We start from the raw sequence: 21,384 nt of genomic DNA on the forward strand, positions 1-21,384 counted from the left end.
GCGGGTGTAGTGTAGTGACGCGAATGCAGCTTCTAAACTCAAGGATTGACAGGCTCCGCTGCGGTGGGATGGTTGTTTCAACGGAGCCTGTCACCCCTCCTGATCGGGACTGTGTGTATGGGGGGGTCTATGTGACTTTGTGGCAGGGGGAGGACGGTTACAGATCCCCTGTTGTGTGGCTCTGTGATCCTGCCTAAGGACCGCCGCTGAAGATCTGTAACTGCCCTCCCCTGCCACAAAGTCACAGAGCAACCCACCCCCCACCACATAACATGAAAACAACCTCCCAGACTAACCAGGGTAACTAGTCACTGCATCACTGCACTGTGTATGTGCCCTGCTGCTGTGCCTGCCCCCGACTATGTACCCTGCCAAAGGTGACTGTCCTGTCTGATTACCAACCCCCTTTCCCATCCTCCTCCAAAAGAACATGATTGAAACAGTAGTTTACAGAAACGTATTTTTTATTATCAACTACACATGGCATTGGGAGGTGAAACTTGGACGGGGGCTTGTGTCAGGCGGGAAGGAAAGAACTTTTCAAATTTTGGGAAATGAGAGCCTTCTGCTACTAGAGCTCTCTGCAGGGGTGGAGTGAGACTTAGCAGGGACTCTGCCGCCTCTCCTTCTTTGCACTTTGGGTGAGGTGGGTATGGGACTTGGTGGCAGGGGAGGGCGGTTAGAGATGGACTGCAGCGGGGCTCTGTCCTCCTGCCTCCGTTCCTGCAGAACATCCACAAGGCGCCGGAGCGTGTCCGTTTGCTCCCTCAGTAGTCCAAGCAGCGTTTGAGTCGCCTGCTGGTCTTCCTGCCGCCACCTCTCCTCCCGATCCATGTTGGCTTGGTGCATTCGGGTCAAGTTCTCCCGCCACTGGGTCTGCTGTGTTGCCTGGGCTTGGGAACAGGCCATAAGCTCAGAGAACATGTCCTCCCGTGTCCTCTTCTTCCTACGCCTAATCCGCGCTAGCCTCTGGGAGTGTGATGCCAGGCTAGGTTGTGAGACAGTCGCAGATGGGGCTGTGAAAATGGGAAAAAGGTAGTGAATTCCTCAGAAAGAAAAATGTAGTTGTGAACAAAGAACATAGTCTTTCTCTGTGAACAAGACCATGCATAGCACCTATCACATGCGCACTCAGCACAAGGTCGAATTTTCGGCCTTCGCATTCAGTGCCTGGGGTCTTGCACAGCACATTTGAGAAGCGGGGCAGCACAACGGAATTTATGTTGCAGGCAGACATGGTAAGCCGTACACTTGTGGCAGTTTAAAACTTTTATATTACCACTGGCCTCATTTCACATTTAAAGCTATGTCAGTTCCTGCAGCCAGCAATCCGGCAAGCGGGAACTCTGCCCCTGTCCCACCCCCTCGCGGCTGTCCCCGGGAACGATCCCTTTCGGCTGCCCCTCTCCCACCTCCACCGCGTGGCTACAAACCAGCGGTTACAGTTCTGTCAAGGAACGGGAAAGCAGTCCCAACACTAACATTCCCCTACCTAATTAAAAGCAGGTCACCATGGGCGACATCACCCTGATGAGGATCTCTGAGAGCGACAGACAGAGAATGCTCCGGGAAAGCCTCCAAAGACCAGGGCCGTATGCCGCCCTGCTGTGCAGAGCAATGATTCCCGAGTACGTGATAGTCTCGTGGCGTGGCAACGTGTCGTACTTCGGAGGACCCAATAAGGCCGCTCTCCCCAGGAACCTCCTGCAACGGCTTTCAAATTACCTCCAGGAGAGCTTCATCGAGATATCCCAGGAGGATTACTGCTCTATCCCCGGACATATAGACCGCATTTTACTGTAGCTGCAGTAGCAGGGAATAAACAGTAGAGCGGCTTGTGCAGGACAATCACTGAAAACCGGACATTGCTAGATTTTTTTTCAAAACTTGCACTGCCCATGACTAAACCGTTAAGCGCATAGGGCACACTAATCATGAACAACCCATTCTTGTAATTGTTAATATTCCTGTTTTGTTAAAAATAAATGTTTAGATGTTTACAACACTTACTGGCTGATCCTTCACCAGATTCTGTGTCCGGGGTAACGGCTGGGGACGCTTCGTAGGGGATCTCTGTAAGGGTGATGAAGAGATCCTGGCTGTCGGGGAAATCAGCGTTGTGAGCGCTGCCGACTGCCTCGCCCTCCTCATCTCCTTCCTCATCTTCCCCGTCCCCTAACATGTCGGAGGAACCGGCCGTGGACACTATCCCATCCTCAGAGTCCACGGTCACTGGTGGGGTAGTGGTGGCGGCCGCACCGAGGATGGAATGCAGTGCCTCGTAGAAACGGGATGTCTGGGGATGGGATCCGGAGCGTCCGTTTGCCTCTTTGGTCTTCTGGTAGCCTTGTCTCAGCTCCTTGATTTTCACGCGGCACTGCGTTGCATCCCGGCTGTATCCTCTCTCTGCCATGTCTTTAGAGATCTTCTCGTAGATCTTTGCATTCCTTCTTTTGGATCGCAGCTCGGAAAGCACGGACTCATCGCCCCACACAGCGATGAGATCCAAGACTTCCCGATCAGTCCATGCTGGGGCCCTCTTTCTATTCACAGACTGCACGGCCATCACTGCTGGAGAGCTCTGCATCGTTGCCAGTGCTGCTGTGCTCGCCACGATGTCCAGACAGGAAATGAGATTCAAACTGGCCAGACAGGAAAAGGAATTCCAATTCAAATTTTCCCGGGGCTTTTCCTGTGTGGCTGGTCAGAGCATCCGAGCTCGCACTGCTGTCCAGAGCGTCAACAGAGTGGTGCACTGTGGGATAGCTCCCGGAGCTATTAGCGTCGATTTCCATCCACACCTAGCCTAATTCGACATGGCCATGTCGAATTTGGCGCTACTCCCCTCGTCGGGGAGGAGTACAGAAGTCAAATTAAAGAGACCTCTATGTCGAACTAAATAGCATCGCAGTGTGGACGGGTGCAGGGTTAATTCGATGTAACGGCGCTAACTTCGACATAAACGCCTAGTGTAAACCAGGCCTGAGACTCTGCTCCTAGGCCTCCTATGAAGAGCATGGACAAGTGAGGATTTAGAACCACTCAGACACAAACTGAACAGCACACTGCTAAGCTATTATGTTGCCCAACAGAACAAATACATCCCTCAAAGTATTAGCTATATAATCCATCATGAAAGGGGGCATGAAAATGCAGATGAAAATAAAACATCAATATAAAATAGTTCAAACCAACATTGAGGTAACCCAGTTTCCCACTAGAAGAGAATCTCTTATTATTAAGTTCTCCTAAACAGTGATAGATTATTGTCGTCTAGGCCCCGATTCAGGGAATCCCTTAAGCACATGCTTAAACCTCATTAAAGTGAATGGGACTGAAGTACATGATTGAAGTGAAGAACATGTTTAAGTGCTTCCTCGAATTGGGACCATAGTGTTTGATCTTCACCATTGAACTCAATTGGAGCTTTACTATGACTGCACCGAGCACAGGCTTGAGCCTAGGATGAAGTCAATAGGATTAAGAACATCCTACATAAACTTTCTTTTATGCAAAAGAAATTAAATACTTTACTACTCTTTTGTCAAGAAGCACACATATAGGAAAGCTATTTGGCAAAAATCAGTCCCTTCCAGTATGTTTTTTTAGAATCACTGTAGGCTATGGCTGGCCTTAGAAAGGTTTTATATCTAGACGCTATCAAACATTAAAACACTCCACCTTCCTAGAACGTAATAAAACAAAATTCTTGGAAAAGAAGTGGGAATAAATTGTGGAGGCTATACACAAATTTACAGTTGCCAATAATTTAAGAGAGACACAACTCTTCATTGTACACAGATGTTTTAGTTCGCTTCATCTCTGCAACTCAGTTCATAAAAACATGCTTAATAGTTGCAAGACACTGTATACATTAAGGCATTGTCTCCTTTTTCCAATCTATACAGGCATCTCCTCTCTCAATTTCAACTATATTTCCCAGTAATTTGAAGAAGTGCACATCTGGGTACTAATCTGGGCAGAAACTGCGTCAACCTTCCCCATAACTAGTATCTTAATTTTGTTAAGGAAAAAAAAATTTTAACCACCTGACTAAAGTGGCATGCCTGCTGCACAGATCTGGGTTTCCCTTATCAAATATTTAACTCTGGAACTGTTTACTTTATAAGCAATACTTGACTAGTTTGGAAACAAATAGAAACATGTACTAAATTATTTCAAGAAACTGAATATAGACCTTTGTCTCTCATTTTCATATATCACATACAGCACTCTTCCCTTTTCCCCTCCTTAGCTGTGAATAACAGTGTAGCAAAATAAGAGGTTTGTGTGTCCATGGCCCCTTATACATAGTGTGGCCTCTAGGAGCTCATCCGCAAAGCCTCTACCCTCTCCACATTTAAGTCCATCTTAAAGGCCCACTTTTGCCAAGCTGCTTACAGTGAACTGAATTGCCTTGACTATCTCAATGGTATGTCCGTTCTCCATTGTGGCTCCTCCTCCCTCCCCCCTCACCTCTGTCTATTTGTCTGTTATCAGATTGTGAGCGCCTCTGAGCAGCACTCACTATCATGTGTTTGGAAAGTGCCCAGCATGTAGTGGGTGCTACTGTAAATATAACAACTTTTTTTTTTAAAGGAGTGAGAATATATATCTTTCTTTACTTAATATTTCTTGTTTGCTTGACTTGAAACACAGTACTGGAAGCACCCTTATAAATGGGCTACTAAAAGAGGTCTAGTTTCACAATTGCTTCTGTAAATACTTCTGTTTCCTTTGATGAAATCCTCTGGGAATCTCAACTGATATTATTACTCCTCCTACAACTGCAGCACACTGGGGAAAAAAATTTTTCCTGCTCCAGTAATGAATAAACAATTTAATTAAGACAATCATTATCTAGGTACCAATCTCACTAGGATCCACCTCGCTGGGAGTTCCACTAAAGTCAGCGGAACTCTGAAGAAGCACAAGGGCCTGCCTGACCCATCCAATGACAGAATCAGAGTTCTGGTCTCCAATCCTGCAAAGACTAATTCACACCTGGAGTAGTCTCATCCAAATCAATGGAATTACTCCTCGTGTGTAAAGTTAAGTACAAGAGTACGTCTTTGCAGGATCAAGGCCCTAGATTGTAACATTGATTGTCTTCATATTTGTCTGTAAAGAAACCAACATATTGGAACCATTATACCAATTGTCGCAAAGTTATAGTAAAGCCACTGGTCCTGTCTCCACCAATACATGTATGCTAATTTACAAAGAAAGTTAAAAATAAAAATAGTGCAATACAGTATATGCTATCTTTATAAAATATGCTCAGTTTTTATGCCATGCTAGCGTTCACAACTGAGCATTGCTTGACACTTTGTCAGCAGCCAAGATTTTCAAAATTAATTTAGATTTTCAAAATTAATTTGCATTTGGGGGAGTCTATGCCAGCAGGTTATATAGTACAATAATCTATTGTCAACTAAAATTGATAAGCATGTATTGAAATGTGTGTTGTAAATTGCTATGCTGATCTAAGCAAATTTTACAGCACAGCCCAATACTGTTAGCATATAATTACTTTCAGACATTTCAAGGCCCTGAGCAGACCAAGAGCTAGCCAAAAAAAGAATTGGGAGGCTTTGGTGAACTACAAGGAAGCATCAAAATTAAATGGGAATAGGGGCGGGGAGGAAGAGAATGTGTCTAGAGGGGTCTTCCCCCACAATTTTAAAAATACAATGTACAATTAAAATAGATTTTAAAGCATTTGTACATATTCATTTTATATATTAAATAAGCAAGTTTACTGTGTATTTATCTGGTATTCTTTACCCAAATAACCTGCCAGTAGGCAAATTATATTATATTAAATTACGAGGAGATGCCATACACGCAGGAGCGCCGCCAGCTTTTTTGCCACCTTAGGCGGCAGAAGGTCTCGCCCCTGAAATACCGATGACAACCGGGGCGGCCGCCTAGGTTGCCTAATGGGTTGCGCCGGCCCTGCATACACGAAGAGCAAAGAGCACCAAATGCCCTTGCACATTTCCCAGACCCATATGCAGACATATAGAGAGACAGTCTCATCTCTCTGAAATCCAGGCTATACGGTTACATTTCCATTCCCACTGTTCCCCTTTCTACATTTTGAAGTCTTTCTCTCCTTTCTTCTCTCTCCCTCATTTTCTTTTCCCCATGATTCCAAATTTCTCCCTCCTTCCCCATCCCCTTCTACCGCTCTCTAATCCCTGAAATACACTAACCTCATTCCCCAAATCCATACACTCTCCTCCCATTCATATTTTTCCCTTTCTCTACCCAATTTATCTCTCCTTTTCTTCTCCATTTTCACATAACACAATCCATTCTCTCTTTCCATCCCTTTCCTCCCTGCACAAGAAAATAAGTTTTTAGATCTACCCCACTCTACCCATCTACAGCTGTCCCACACTAACTCCCATAAATTCATCAATTCTGTATCGCGTTCTCTTTATAATCTGTGCTCCCTCTCCTGCAGTCCATTCCCCAATTCTATGTTTCCTTTGCTGGTTCACTTATTCTGCAACACTCCTCCAATTTATTCACGTCTCAACCCCCACCTCCAAATTATTCAATCTTCTGTTCTCACTTCCTCTCCCTTAATCTATCAATTCAATTATTGACTTCCTTTCCCTTCATTCTGTTCACTTCCTGATCCCCTCCATGATATTTCAATTCTCAAACCCTTCAATTCTCCAATTCACCTTGCCGTAGTTTCACACAATTCATTGCCACCTTCTCCCAATACATTCTCAGAACCCCTCCTTCTCTTCATCAATATACTTCCAAGATTGTCACCCTTACTTCAGCCGTTCAATTTTTGTCAGGTTCCTCTCACTGTATTCAAGTCTCAGCATCCCCACCCCACAATCAATTCAATGCTACTCTTGCTCCCCCTTTCCCAAGCCATCAATTCTTAACCACTTTTTGATTCTTACCCCCTCACTCAAATAATCAACGCAGTGCCTCCCTTCCCTACTGCTACACAGTCTCCCCATCTTCACTGCTGTGTAGCTGCCTGCTGAGTTTCTCTTGGGTCATGTGCCTCTTCTTCAGACACTGCTCCCCAGAAAGGACGAGACTGCTATGTTGCCCCTCTGGTCCCATGAGACTGGTCCTCTGGCTTCCAGCTCCTCCTCCTCCTCCATTTCCAAGTCTGGTGACCAGATACATCAGGAAAAGAAACTGGGCCCCTCCTGGCCAACACAGAGAGGACCAGCGCCACCTTCCTGCTCAGAAATAGTGAAAGGGGTACCTGAGGGTGAATTGCAATACAAGGAGGTGGATGCTGCGTGGGGGTGGGGGTGGAGAGTGGTGAGGGCAAGGAGCAGTCGGTGGAGGGGGGCTTTGGAAGGAGAAGCAGGGGGAAGGGTATTTCTGGGGGATGTAGTGTGAGGGGGAGACTTCTGGGGGCGGCATGGAAGGGAAGGAGTAGTGAGGAAGGGGCAGTCTGAGGGACAGAGGAAGGAAGTGGACACTTGAGGAGGCAGTGAGTGGAGGTGTAGGGGCATGAGAGTAGGAGGGCATTGGGGAAGGCAGCATGGAGGGTGGATGGGGAGATTAAGGAAATGGGGCAGAACAGGGAGAGGGTTGGTAGGGCAGGGTCTCCGATATGTTCTCTATGGCTGCTGTGTGAGAGCATGAGGCCTAGGGGAGGGGGAGAACTGATCCTGGGTTCCTGCTGGGGGGCAAAGCTGTTAGCAGAGAGAAGGGCTGCTGAGCTCTCAGGACAGCGTTGCTGGGCCAACGCCAGCTCAGTCAGTCAACATACTCTGCGGGGAAGGTGATGTCTCCACACCCCTCCCTGAAGTCACAGGAAGTGGTTAGAGTAGATTGAAACACGAGAGAGAACTCCCACCACAGCAAGCCAGGGAGAGGAAGGGGAACCTCCTCACTATTCCCCCCTTACCTTTACCCCAGACAAAAGCCTCGCCCTGAACTGCTGAAAAGACAAGATTGAGCAGGGTGTTGGCTCTCCCTTTACTCTTGCCATTGAGCTGGACAGCAGTTTGCTTTTCCTTCCTCCTGCCCACAGAGAAGGTTGGGCTCACTCTTCAGTTGCTGAGTCTACATGAAATTCAGATAATTTGCCTGTGCTAAAGTAGGCCCACTCAGTAGTGGATGTGCATGTGTATTTAGAAGCCTTCCTTTCTGAGGTGTCAGGCTTTGGGATTAAAAGTGAAACATGGAAACTCAGTTTTATAAACTTAACCTTGTCACGTCATGTAGAACCTCACTAATTCACAATAATGACTGAGCAATCCATGTCAAGGTATTACTGAATTTTGCAAATTAAGTAGTAAGTGAACAAACAGGATTAAAAAAAAATCAAGGATAATGCATCACAGAATTCACTTGTTTGACAACTGTAGTTTTAATAATTGATGATGATACCTCGTCGTATCCTAGACAATGTTCCACAGTATATATTGTGAAAGTAATGAAGTAACATGAGACCACACGAGAGGCTTCTGTTAAATGATTGCTGAAAAACAGGGAGAAATTTCTGGGTATTCTGATCTTGCTTATATTGGTGTAAATGAGAAACAACTCCACTGAAGTCAATGGAGTTAAACTGATGTAAAAACAACAAGCAAGCTCAGAATACCCAGCAATGATGGCCTGTGTGGATTAGTGAAGTGTGATTTAGTGAGGTTCTACTATAGTTCTAACCTAAGAAGTAAAATGCTAACATCATGGGTTTGTGATATAGATGCGTTTCCCCACAAAATGGATATATGTTCAAAATTCCCTGGCTAAAGAAACCTGAAGTAATGGTGTTATCAAGAATCCGTACAGCACCCCCATGCCCTTCCATCCTTCATAAGATCTCATTCTTCCTTTTGCTGTTCCCCCTTGAAAGTAGTTGGTCACACAGAGACAGCATTTGCCCCTTGCTGCCTGCAATAATATGAATGATTAACTTGTCTGCATTTTTAAACCTGAGGCAGAAAGTTAATTTTCCAAAGATGGACTCAGCACAGGAGACTTTGTAACCCTCATTAATGCTATACATGGAAATGGAGAAAGAGTGGTAAGCTTTATATATGTGGAATTTAGAATAGGGTATAATCCTGGCTACTTGGACAACTTTACATGCCTCTTCACCAGACCTGCTCCCCTTTCCACCCATAAAGAGATATGAGCATCATTCCCCAACTTTAAGTCCAAAAAGGAATTTTTCCCTAGGGCATTTTGACAAGGACCATAGGATTTTTCTGGCCTTCTCTGGTGGAACATTTTGCAACAATATTTGAAGATGAGGCGGAAAAAAACCTATTTGGCCATCTAGTCCACTCTCCTTCTAGTGCAGGATTGTTAAATATAACTGTGACCAGGTGCATGGATGGGCCACAGCGAGAATGCCACACTCGGGGCAGACTGTAAGAAATAGGGCAGACAATCCCCAAAACTGGTGGTTTATTCTATAATTAGGTTCACCAAACCAGTAACAAAACAGCTTCTGTAGCACCATGCTGGTTAACAAGAAGCCAAACTTAGTCCCCTTGCCTTCCATCCAAACAACCAAGTCTAATATAGTGAGAGGTTACTGAAAACTCTATTCGCCATACTGTACTTAAAGTTCTACCGATCCTAAAGGATCGGACACTTACCCTCAGGTTAATATGAATCTCAGAATTTACCCAAATATCATGCTGTCAGCAAATCCTTAATAAGTAAATCTAAGGGTATTAATAAAAGGAAAAGAAAGAAGAGAGGTACAAATGGTTAAAAGGTCCATATACATACACTTGAGTGTAAAGTCCTTAAGTCAGTTTCATAACAGAGATTGTGAGGCTGCTGATTTGTAAAAGTCTCTCTGGAATCAATTCAAAGGGTTATAGTCCATTTGGCAGTTCACGTGTAGAGTCTTTCCATGACTTAGTTTTTTCAGGAGAATTCCAGGGTAATCCAGGAAATTACCTGGAGATCTCGATCCTATGACTTAGACCTTCCTTGTTAGAGTTTACTCAGACCCAAGATGACAGGATCAGGCCCAAGACTTCTTTTTATAGCTCTCTGGCAGGCTGACAAGCCTCCCCAAGAAATTGTCACAACAGGACTTTCCTCCAAGGAAGAATAGGCATTGCAGATAGTTTATGAACATTTGCTCTGAAGTTAATTTTCTATTTCCTATACATTGTGACAGACTCAGACCAGTGGAGTACAGGAGTCTGGTAGAGGACAAATATACTGGTCACTGGATGAGTAATTTTCTGTTCCCTGAGTGACCAGAGCAGGGGCTGCACTAGAGTAATCAGGAACCTGCTAGAACCAGTTAAGGCAGGCAGCTAATTAGGACACCTGGAGCCAATTAAGAAGAAGCTGCTAGAATCAATTAAGGCAGGCTAATCAGGGCACCTGGGTTTTAAAAAGGAGCTCACTTCAATTTGTGGTGTGAGTGTGAGGAGCTGGGAGCAAGAGGTGCAAGGAGCTGAGAGTGAGAGGGTATGCTGCTGGAGGACTGAGGAGCACAAGCGTTATCAGACACCAAGAGGAAGGTTCTGTGGTGAGAATAAGGAAGGTGTTTGGAGGAGGCCATGGGGAAGTAGCTGTCATGCAGTTGTTACAGGAGGCACTATAGACAGCTGCAGTCCACAGGGCCCTGGGCTGGAACCTGGAGTAGAGGGCAGCTCTGGTTCCCCCAAACCTCCCAATTGACCTGGACTGTGGGTTCTTCCAGAGGGGAAGGTCTCTGGTCTGTTCCCCAACCAACATGGTGAATCTCTGAGGCAAGAAAATCCGCCAATAAGCGCAGGACCCACCAAGATAGAGGAGGAACTTTGTCACACTGGTGTCAGCAGTGGGATCTTGGGATGCACAGCGCAGCGGAAGAAGGAGGGTGATTACAAAACAAAACAAAACAACAACAAAAAAGGGAGAGGGTTTATTTTTTTTCACCACAATGAATGACGTAGTGCGGGCACTGATACAAGCTACGGCGGCTCAGCAGGAGGCTACCCGTGTCCAGGCAGCCACCCAACAGGAGGCAGTGTGGCTGCAGCAAGAGACTAATCGCCTGCTGATGGACCAGGCAGCTCAAGACCGAGCTATGTTGCGGGAACTGATAAACCAGGTAAAGTCCCTTACAGAGCTGAATCACGGCCATGATGGGACGCGGCTCATACGGACCAGCCATTGGCTGCAGAAAATGACACGGGAGGATGATGTAGAGGCATACCTTCTGGCCTTTGAGAGGACAGTCCTACGGGAGGCCTGGCCTCGAGATCAGTGATCTGGCATCCTTGACCCATTCCTGTGTGGGGAGGCCCAGAAGGCCTACCATGATCTGCCTGAAGAGGCTGCGGCAGACTACCCCCAGCTGAAAGCAGAGATCCTGGCCAGATCTGGGGTAACGACAGCAGTGCGGGTCCAGCAGTATCACGGTTGGAGGTACCAGGAAGACAAAACCCCGCAGTCCCAATTATATGACCTCATCCATCTTGCACGAAAGTGGTTGCAAACAGAGTCCCGGAGTCCGGAAGAGATACTAGCAGTTCTGGTCATCGACCGATACATGAGGGGACTACCACCAGACCTTCGTGCCTGTGTAAACCAGAACGAACCCTCCACCTATGACAAGGTTGTCGCCCTGGTAGAGAGGCGAAGGACAGCGAGGGAGGTGACCCGACCAGTTAAGGAAGAGGCACCCCAGGTTAAACTAGCAGTACCAAACCCTAAAGTTCGGGTGACTGGGCCACCAGGAGGGCCTAGGTGGAAAAAGAGAGAGGCTGAAGGCCCATCAGAGGCCACAAAGAGTTGGAGCACTGAGGGAGAAGAGGATCGTGATGTTAGACTGCCCAAACCAAGAGACCGGGGAACACCTAGGGCTCCATACAGATGTTATGCCTGCGGGGAGTGGGGACACATAGCTGCAGTGTCCCAATGCTGAGGAGCCTATGCAGTGTAACCTGGGGAACTGGGCAGATCCATGCTCCCTAATCCACCTTGTGGGGGTCTCACTAACCCCACATATGTATAGCAGACCAGTGAAACTAAATGGCACTGGTTGATTCGGAGAGTGCTATCACGCTTATCTCAGGGAAGCTCGTGAAGCGTAGTCAGCTGCTGCAGGCTAAACGTACCGGGATAACATGTGTCCATGAGACAGTTAGTTACTATCCCATCATCCCAGTAAAAATCGAGATCCAAGGGAACACTACTGAGGTAGCAGCAGGTGTAGTCCCTAAACTCCCATACTCGGTGCTCATAGGGAGGGACTTCCCAGGGTTTGGAAACTTACTCCCAATAGGGGGACTGGAGAAAGATGGGGACCCTAAAATTGATGAGGCATCCACAGCAGACTGTCAACCCCCAATCTTCTCTGAAATATCCCCGGATTTGTTCTCCACTCCCAGACAGGGTAGAAAGACAAAAAGGGAAAGAAGGGCAGCTAAGGCCTTGGGAACCCGAATACTGACCCAAAGCCAGAAGGTCACTCTTATAGGTAGGCAGACCCGCGCAGCTGAAAAGGAGGCCACGCAGTAGGGAGAAGCACCTGAGTCTGACCCCCTAATGCTAATGAACCAGTAGAGGCAACAGAGACTGGGCCCCTAGATCTTGGGCAGATTAGCCCCGGGAGAGGAAATTTTGGACGGGACCAGGCAGAGGACCCAAGGTATGACAACATTAGGAAGGAGGTGACTGAAATAGATGGGGTCCCCGTGGAAGGAAAAACCCAGGGACCAGGACCCTACTTCATAATGAAGAAGGATCTCTTATACTGGTTGCATCAGTACAGGGGCAGAAGGTACAGCAGATCCTAGTACCTCAAAAACACCAGAATGCTGTATTAAGTCTTGCTCATAGTCATCTTTTTGGGGGGCATTTGGGGGTAGAGAAGACCCTGGCACGAGTCCTACGACGTTTTTTCTGGTCCGGAGTACATAAAGAAGTGCAGAGGTACTGTGCCTCCTGCCCGGAGTGTCAGCTGCACAGTCCCCGTCCCCACTTGAGGGCACCTTTAGTACCCCTTCACATCACAGAGGTCCCCTTCGAGCGAATAGCCATGGATCTAGTGGGACCCCTAGAGAAGACTGCTCGGGGCCACCAATATATACTTGTTGTTTTGGACTATGCTACTCGCTACCCAGAAGCCGTCCCCCTGTGGAACACGGCCTCTAAAACAATAGCCAAAGAGCTGGTGGGGATCTTTGCCCAAATGGGGCTACCGAAGGAGATATTAACCGACCAAGGAACCCCATTTATGTCGAAGCTAATGAAGAACCTCTGTACGCTGCTCCATATACATACCCTGAGAACTTCGGTCTACCATCCGCAGACTGATGGGTTGGTAGAAAGGTTTAACTGAACCCTCAAGGCTATGATAAGGAAGGTGGTAAGTCGGGACGGGAAGGATTGGGACACCCTACTACTCTACCTTATGTTCGCTATCCAGGAGGTACCACAGGTCTCAACTGGGTTTTCCCCCTTCGAGTTATTATACGGGCGTCATCCCCGTGGCATACTAGATATTGCCAAAGAGATCTGGGAAGAGGAACCCAATGAGGGAGAAATATAATAGAGCATGTAATGCAGATGCGAGACCGGATAGCCCGGGTTACCCCTATTGTATGGGAACATTTGGAGAAGGCCCAGGAGGCCCAGCGAGCCCATTACAATCGCCAGGCAAAAGTGCGACAGTTCCAACCAGGGGATCGGGTTATCGTGTTGGTACCCACGGCAGAAAGCAAGCTTCTGGCCCAATGGCAGGGACCCTATGAGGTGGTTGAACCCGTGGGGGAAGTAACCTACAAGGTGCGGCAGCCAGGACGCAGAAAACAAGAACAGATTTATCATGTTAACCTTCTGAAACCCTGGCATGCACAAGAGGCATGCACAACGGTCCAAAAAGACCTAACTCAGGAAAACAAGCCTTCCAAACAGGTGAGAGTGTCTCCCGATTTAACACGTGACCAGAAGAATGAGGTGTCTGAGATGATCTTCCGGAACCAAGATGTGTTCTCGACAAAACCGGGTCGAACAACCAAGACATATCACCACATCATCACGAACCCTGGGGCCAGAGGAACAATGAGGCCCTATCGGGTGCCAGCGGCAAAAAGGGAGGAAATAAAAGCAGAAGTAAAAAAAAATGCTGGAGTTGGGGGATCATCAAAGAATCCCACAGTCAGTGGTCCAGCCCAATCGTGCTGGTGCCCAAACCTGATGGCACCACAAGATTTTGCAACGACTTCCGGTGACTAAACGAAGTATCCCAGTTCGACGCATACCCCATACCTCGCATAGCTGAGCTAGTGGACCATTTGGGTAATGCCCAGTACTTGACAACCCTAGACTTGACAAAGGGGTACTGGCAGATTCCCCTTGCAGAAGACGCAAAGGAAAAGACTGCGTTCTCTACACCAGAGGGTCTTTTTCAATATACTGTCCTCCCTTTTGGACTACATGGGGCCCCAGCTACCTTCCAGCGCCTCATGGACAAGCTATTACGCCCGCATAACAGTTATGCTGCTGCCTACTTGGATGATGTGGTCATTCATACCCCAGACTGGGAAACCCACCTGGAGAAGGTGGAGGCAATCCTCGATACCTTCAGGCGAGCTGGCCTTACTGCAAACCCTGCCAAGTGTGCTGTAGGGTTTACAGAGGCCAAATATCTTGGCTACATTGTGGGAAAAGGTCTGGTAAAACCCCAAGTGAACATGTTAGAGGCCATCCAAAATTGGCCCCGACCAAGTCGCAAGAAACAAATCCGGGTGTTCCTAGGTGTGGTGGGGTATTACCGACGATTTATCCCCCACTTTGCCACAAGGGCAAGCCCCCTGACAGACCTAGTGAAAGCCCGTGGACCTGATCTGGTAAGATGGTCTGATGCAACAGAGGAAGCATTCACAGACCTACGGACTGCCCTCTGCAATAACCCCGTACTGATAGCACCTGATTTCACCAAGGAGTTTATTCTGCAGACAGATGCAAGGAAGTAGGGTTGGGGGCCGTTCTATCACAGATGGTCGGGGAGGAGGAACACCCAATTCTATATCTCACTCGGAAACTCCTTCCAAGGGAACAAAAATATGCAGTGGTAGAGAGAGAATGCCTCGCTGTAAAATGGGCCATGGAAACATTGCGCTACTACCTGCTCGGTCGCAGATTTGTCCTCTTGACCGACCATGCCCCTCTTCAATGGATGCAGCGGAACAAGGAGAAGAACACAAGGGTGACCAGATGGTTCTTATCCCTCCAACCTTTCCAGTTCCGTGTGCAATACAGAGCAGGGAGTCGTCATGGCAACTCCGATGGCTTGTCACGTGTGCACTGTCTGGCGTCCCAAGCTGCCCAACCCCTTGGCGTTGAGCAGGGCGGAGGGATATGTGACAGACCCAGACCAGTGGGGTACAGGAGTCCGGGAGAGGACAAATATACTGGTCACTGGATGAGTAATTTTCTGTTCCCTGAGTGACCAGAGCAGGGGCTGCACTAGAGTAATCAGGAATCTGCTAGAACTAGTTAAGGCAGGCAGGCTAATTAGGACACCTGGAGCCAATTAAGAAGAAGCTGCTAGAATCAATTAAGGCAGGCTAATCGGGGCACTTGGGTTTTAAAAAGGAGCTCACTTCAGTTTGTGGTGTGAGTGTGAGGAGCTGTGAGCAAGAGGCGCGAGGAGCTGAGAGTGAGAGGGTGTGTTGCTGGAGGACTGAGGAGCACAAGCGTTATCAGACACCAAGAGGAAGGTCCTGTGGTGAGAATAAGGAAGGTGTTTGGAGGGGGCCATAGGGAAGTAGCCCAGGGAGTTGTAGCTGTCATGCAGCTGTTACAGGCGGCACTATAGACAGCTGCAGTCCACAGGGCCCTGGGCTGGAACCTGGAGTAGAGGGATGGCCCGGGTTCCCCCCAAACCTCCCAATTGACCTGGACTGTGGGTTCTTCCAGAGGGGAAGGGCTCTGGGCTGTTCCCCAACCCACATGGTGAATCTCTGAGGCAAGAAAATCCGCCAATAAGCTCAGGACCCACCAAGATAGAGGAGGAACTTTGTCACAACATATACAGGTAATGTAGTTACACTATAGATAACAGCCAGTCATTCATTATAACAGAGATAGTTAAGCTGAAAACAATGTAGCTAATATTATTAGTTTCCTGCAGTAAATCACATCTTTGATTTTAAGATTAACTAAACCATCCGCATACATAATGTTACACTGTTAAACTTTTAACAAGATATAGGTAAATACAGACAAATACACTTAGCCTCTATCCTTGATTTCTATTATTACAAATGAATGGGTTAATGATTTAGTCTAGTACATCTCTTTGAAATTCACATACAAGAGAATTATATTGATACAATTGTAATGCCTCTTAAGTTGTTATGGATCACATGCAGGTTGGCTGGTCTGTAAGAGTCACAGTAACATTTTTCTTTATCATCCATTAGTATATCTCGGTCTGTCTAGGCTCATTGCCACAGCATGATTACCTTATTCTAAAAGTAACACACTAACTCTTTCTCTAGATATGAACACATGCCCACCCAACACCCCCATTCATTATGGTAGAGTATGTTGAAGACAAGGCCTGAAACCTTGAACTTTGACTCTGTATTCAATGAAGAGTAAATGCAGAGTGGGGCATCACAGACTGATGGGGTGTATGCCACCTGAGTTGTTGAGCAAACTGTATTTTGAACCAGTTAGACATTTTCAGAAGTTGGCAATTTGATGTCTAAGTGCAGTAGGATAGGGTGCTATATCTCAGCTGACCGAGGACTTATCTAATCATTGCACAACAAGCTGGGGTGTAAATCTACCTCGCACGAGCTTGCCCCACACAACTATGTCTATATAGACCCTGCTGCAGCATACTTAAAGTACCTTGGAGCGCTTTGATCTACCCCACCTTGAAACTGGAGTAAATTAAAGCACGTTAGGGAACTGTTTGTGCAAAGCAGGAGGATCCACACGGACACAGTGCACAGTGGGATAGAGTCACACCCCAGCTTGCTGTGAATTAAGGGTTCGTTTAGACACATCCTGATTTTCTATGGCTGCAAGAAGTGGATCTTGCTGCTTCAGGTCTTCAACTCTTATGCTTTTATATTAAATCAAATTCATCTATCCTAGTCCTTTTCAAGCATGAATGAGTGAGCTGCATTGTCATTATGGTATTTACCATACAGGTGTAAACAGCTGAGGAAGGACGTTTAAAACATTAACCTAAAAATCCAATTGGGTTGCATAAATTCTTCATTCAACAGCCCCAGCTCTGTGCATATAGCAGAACAAGCCACTTTGCTTTCTTTTTTTGGCCAGCCTGATATCACAAAGGGGATTCTTGCTCGATGACAACTATGGCAGATCAAATCCATTTAGCAGCATAGTCTGTCCTTTTGCAGTGCCAGATCCTGTCAGCACTTTGCTACTGCCAGTGCTTATGAGCAGACAATTGGGTCTTGTTCAAGTTCTCATTCACTGACTATGAGTCCCGTGAAAGTCACCTAAGCTGGGGAGAGGCAATTGAGTGTGATTTTTCCATTTAAACAATGACTTTGAAAAACTTTACTGAGACACATATTGTTGTCGAAAGAAACTGCTCCAACTTTAATGATGACTGTTTTCCAAGGTACTGAACACAAGCGCTGTTATTAGCCGGAGAAAATTGTTCATGGTTCATTTTAAGCAACACAAGAAACGTTACAATGTCTTTTAAGGTTCTTCAGGAACATGTGAAAGACATGAGGGGGAAAAAAAGTAAGCCGTGCAGAGACATTTGCTAATGACACATACAGCAACCATCCCACGAGGGAGAGACTGACATATACATTAGCCAATGCTATTAAGTTATCAAGGTTATTTCCTTGCCAATGGATATTTTCTGTCATTTGTGTTCACAAAAATAATCAGGATCCATAAATCATCTAAATGTATGGATATGTATTCTGCCATCTACACATCCAGGCAGCAAAACCACATTACACCGAAATATATGCATGTACATGGACTGAATTAACTTGGTTCAAAAAATCATGTATCTTCCCAGCAGCCCATTAATTTTTATAAAAAATGGATGCTGTTATAAAAGATGATGGCCTATCTGCATCATTTTCAAGTTGTTTTTTGGTTGACCGTGTGTTAACAATTTCATGTTGTCGGGACTCAACAATTCTCAAGAATTTATCACATCTTCTATGTATACATATCTGGGGATATTTTGAAGTGCTCCCTCCACCAACCCTCTCTTTTCATTAGAGGAGATGCCATTATACAGATATCATCTTCAATGTGCTAAAGAACCCATAACCTTTCTTATGTTGGCACAGCAACATACACTGATCACCACAGACAGGAGAGAGATTCCCAGAGAGAATCCCAAGTATCCTTGCAAATTATAATTCAGTTATTGTTGAGGGCTGTGATAGCCATCCCAGGTATCCAAGCACTGGCAATCATTGGAATGCAGGACGTGTATTACATTGCATCAGCCCAGCAGGTGTGATATTGTGCCTCACGAATGGCCAATGACTGCTGCTGCAAGGACACTTGAAAAAAGGCCCATAATTAACTAGCTAATCATACAGTGTTATGTGTGGGATGTTGGGAGAGGGGGACAACTTCCTGACACAATTCCAGATCAATATATTCGCTGAAGCATGACATTTGATGGACTTTTTCCTTTTCAAAACTACACTTTATTACTAAAGATAAAATTATGGAACAAATAACTCATCAATTTACACAGGCAGATTTCATCTATGGCAACTGCTCTCACCAAGCACAGGTCAGCCTCATGACGGGGTGTTCTGGGTGACCAGCGCTAAAGACAGGCCTGATCCAAAATCCACTGGAGTCATTAGAGAGAGAATTTGGATCAGGCCTCAAGTGAGCAGAGCACATGGCTTCTTTCAGGGTCTGTTATTAATACCATTCCATCAATTGTCCTATAGGGAGCATGCTCATGAAGTAGTTCTTCCTCCACTCCCAGTTGCCCCAGATATTAAGCATACGGGCAAAAATTTTCAAGCTTGGGTAGTTAAAGCGAGGCACCTTAAACATTTGTTCTGAGTTTTTAAAGGTGCTGGTCTCCCACAACTCCCTTTGATGTCCATAGGAACTGCAGGTGCTCAGCATTTCTGAATGTCAAGCAACTTACTTAAGTGTCTCAATATGGTTTTATGTGCCTTTGACACCCGAATCTAAAAATGTTGGCTATATTTTGTAGGGATAGGCAAATGCTCCATATACATATATTTGAAGATGTTATTTGGATAATACTGGGAATATGTATTTTTGAACAAAATACAAAAATAAGAGAGGTAAAATAGAAAGGATGGAGTTCAGGGGAGAGAAAGCAGCAACACTACAAGCCAGGTAAAGAGAAAGCAAATTGAGATTTTGTTTGTTTTCTAATTTTTATTGCCGTATTATGATTCTGAGTGTGGATCTAATGAGAAATGACTGCAATATAACTGAGGTACATAGGACATATGACTAACTAGCCACAAACTGGCTGGAGGGCTCTTCTGAGCCTTGGATATCCCCCTCTAAGCTCCCTTCTGTCTCCTTACCCTGCTCTGGCTAGCACACCCCTGAAAATCTGGCAGTTGAGTATTTTCCAATTCATATTTGCAGCTCACCAGACAGGCATTTGTGCTATTTGGAAAACACCTTATTCTGTTTGCCCAAGCCTAATTATTTGTCATTTCTCCCTCTGTCCTGGAGGCACAGAAGTCCTGAGTATATCCAAAACCCAGGGCCTGCCACCCTGCAGTGCAAAATAATGCTGGTGAGTCAAAAGTCTGGCTTGAGGATACTTCTGCTGTCTCCAGGACACATACTTTAGGAATTCCAAACACATCAGACTACTTATCAGCGAACACCAAAGCCTGGACAGAATGGCTAGCTAAAGAGATTTGTGCATACATATGTAATATACCAGTGGAGACACATTTTATTGTCCATATTCATCATTCATTGTTTGAGAGCTCCAAAAGTAACTAAGGTTCTCATGCTTCTGCTACAGGTGTAATTGCACAATAGCAAATGGCCGAGGTGGGGAAGAAAACGGGGAAAGAGGACACCTTTGATGTTGTTTAACACTTGGATTAGACTATAGGGAATATTGTGTGTTCCAGTCTACCTCTGGCCAGCTATGCTTTGACACTAAAGGCACCAAAGCATAAGAACACGTTTCATTTCCCAATGTTTTTTATCCTTTCCAAGACATGGGTAAAGATATGAATTGACTTTTCAACCACTTTTCACTGAGGGAACAGTATTGTGGAATAGGCTGCTGGCAACTATTTTAGTGTCTAGACAAACCTATTTATGCTGAGACAGGTTGTGGGGTTTTTTTGTTTTTGATTCCCCTCCCACACACATATTTTCTGATTTCATGCTTCTGCTGTGATAGTTACGATAGAAAAGCAACAATATACACCAGCAGAGCCTTAATGTGACCATCACCTCAAATGTTGAGCTCCACATGGGGGCAGTTAATTTCATGTGTAATTTTTTAATGTCAGGCTTATTAGACTGCAGTGCAATAATGCACATTCTCACATGAGAGTCTCCTATTAATAACAAGGCCACTAGTGGATTATAAGAATACCTTCCATGTGGTGATAACTGTGCTAATTAAGCAGACTTAAAAATCTGTCAAGCACACTGGAATATTATAGTGCTACTTAAATGTTCAATAATGAAAATAATAATAATAATAAACTGACTAAGTGAGCGTCCTTACAGAAACCACAGCCCCTCTTACATGCTTGTGTAAGGTGAGACAAAACCAGCAGATCAGCAACACAGCCTCTGGCTTCTGCAGGACATGCTATAGCTTTGTTAACAAGCAAATTTTTAAACTGACCGTTTATGTGGCCAAGTCTAGCTCTAACGAAGGGCCTAATCCAAAAATCTAACAGGTATGACATAAAATTGATCATATCAATCTCTTTTAGTTGATGTTACCTGCTTCTTAAATACCTTTATGGCAGAGTGCCTTTGGGTAGTAGACTTACATACTTACATACTTTTTGATTACATAGAACATTTTAATAGGGATTCCCCACTGGAAACGGAGAACTGAATGCGTGTCCAAAGTTCCAGTGAACTCTGTTTTCCTTTCTATTGTTCAGGTACTGCTTTGGAACACAACCATCAGCTGGTGCAGTCAACAGTACAATGCCAATGTTTCAGCACTGGAACAGGTGAGAGACTAAGGCCTGGTCTACACTACGGGTTTAGGTCGACTTTAGCAGCGTTAAATCGAATTAAGCCTGGACAAGTCCACACAATGAAGCCCTTTCTTTCGACTTAAAGGGCCCTTTAAACCGGTTTCTTTACACCACCTTCGACGAGGGATTAGCGATAAAATCGGCCTTTGCGGGTCGGAATTGGGGTAGTGTGGACGGAATTAGACATTATTGGCCT

General features: G+C 45.8%; 2 protein-coding genes across 10 annotated transcripts in view; both read right to left on the reverse strand.

Annotated features, from left to right (window-relative positions):
• The window catches only part of LMNTD1 (lamin tail domain containing 1), a 339,143-nt gene that overhangs the window by 112,424 nt on the left and 205,335 nt on the right, over nt 1-21,384 (reverse strand). The gene's annotated exons all lie outside the window — the stretch shown is intronic.
• LOC135975895 (uncharacterized) lies at nt 361-2,883 on the reverse strand. The gene is made up of 2 exons (XM_065569030.1): nt 2,011-2,883; nt 361-1,016 (listed from the first exon to the last, which is right to left on the reverse strand). Exons 1-2 carry the CDS (start codon nt 2,585-2,587, stop codon nt 541-543), a joined length of 1,053 nt encoding a protein of 350 aa, XP_065425102.1. The 5' UTR covers nt 2,588-2,883; the 3' UTR covers nt 361-540.

Source organism: Chrysemys picta, chromosome 1 (genome assembly GCF_011386835.1).
Source record: "Chrysemys picta bellii isolate R12L10 chromosome 1, ASM1138683v2, whole genome shotgun sequence".
Taxonomy (NCBI): domain Eukaryota; kingdom Metazoa; phylum Chordata; order Testudines; family Emydidae; genus Chrysemys; species Chrysemys picta.

Bases quoted from the DNA above. Each gene is read 5' to 3' on its own strand.
- LOC135975895 (XM_065569030.1), bottom strand. From the start codon at position 2,587: ATGCAGAGCTCTCCAGCAGTGATGGCCGTGCAGTCTGTGAATAGAAAG. The intron at 1,017-2,010 runs GTAAGTGTTGTA...CCATTTTCACAG, and splicing joins ATCTGGTGAAGGATCAGCCA to CCCCATCTGCGACTGTCTCA.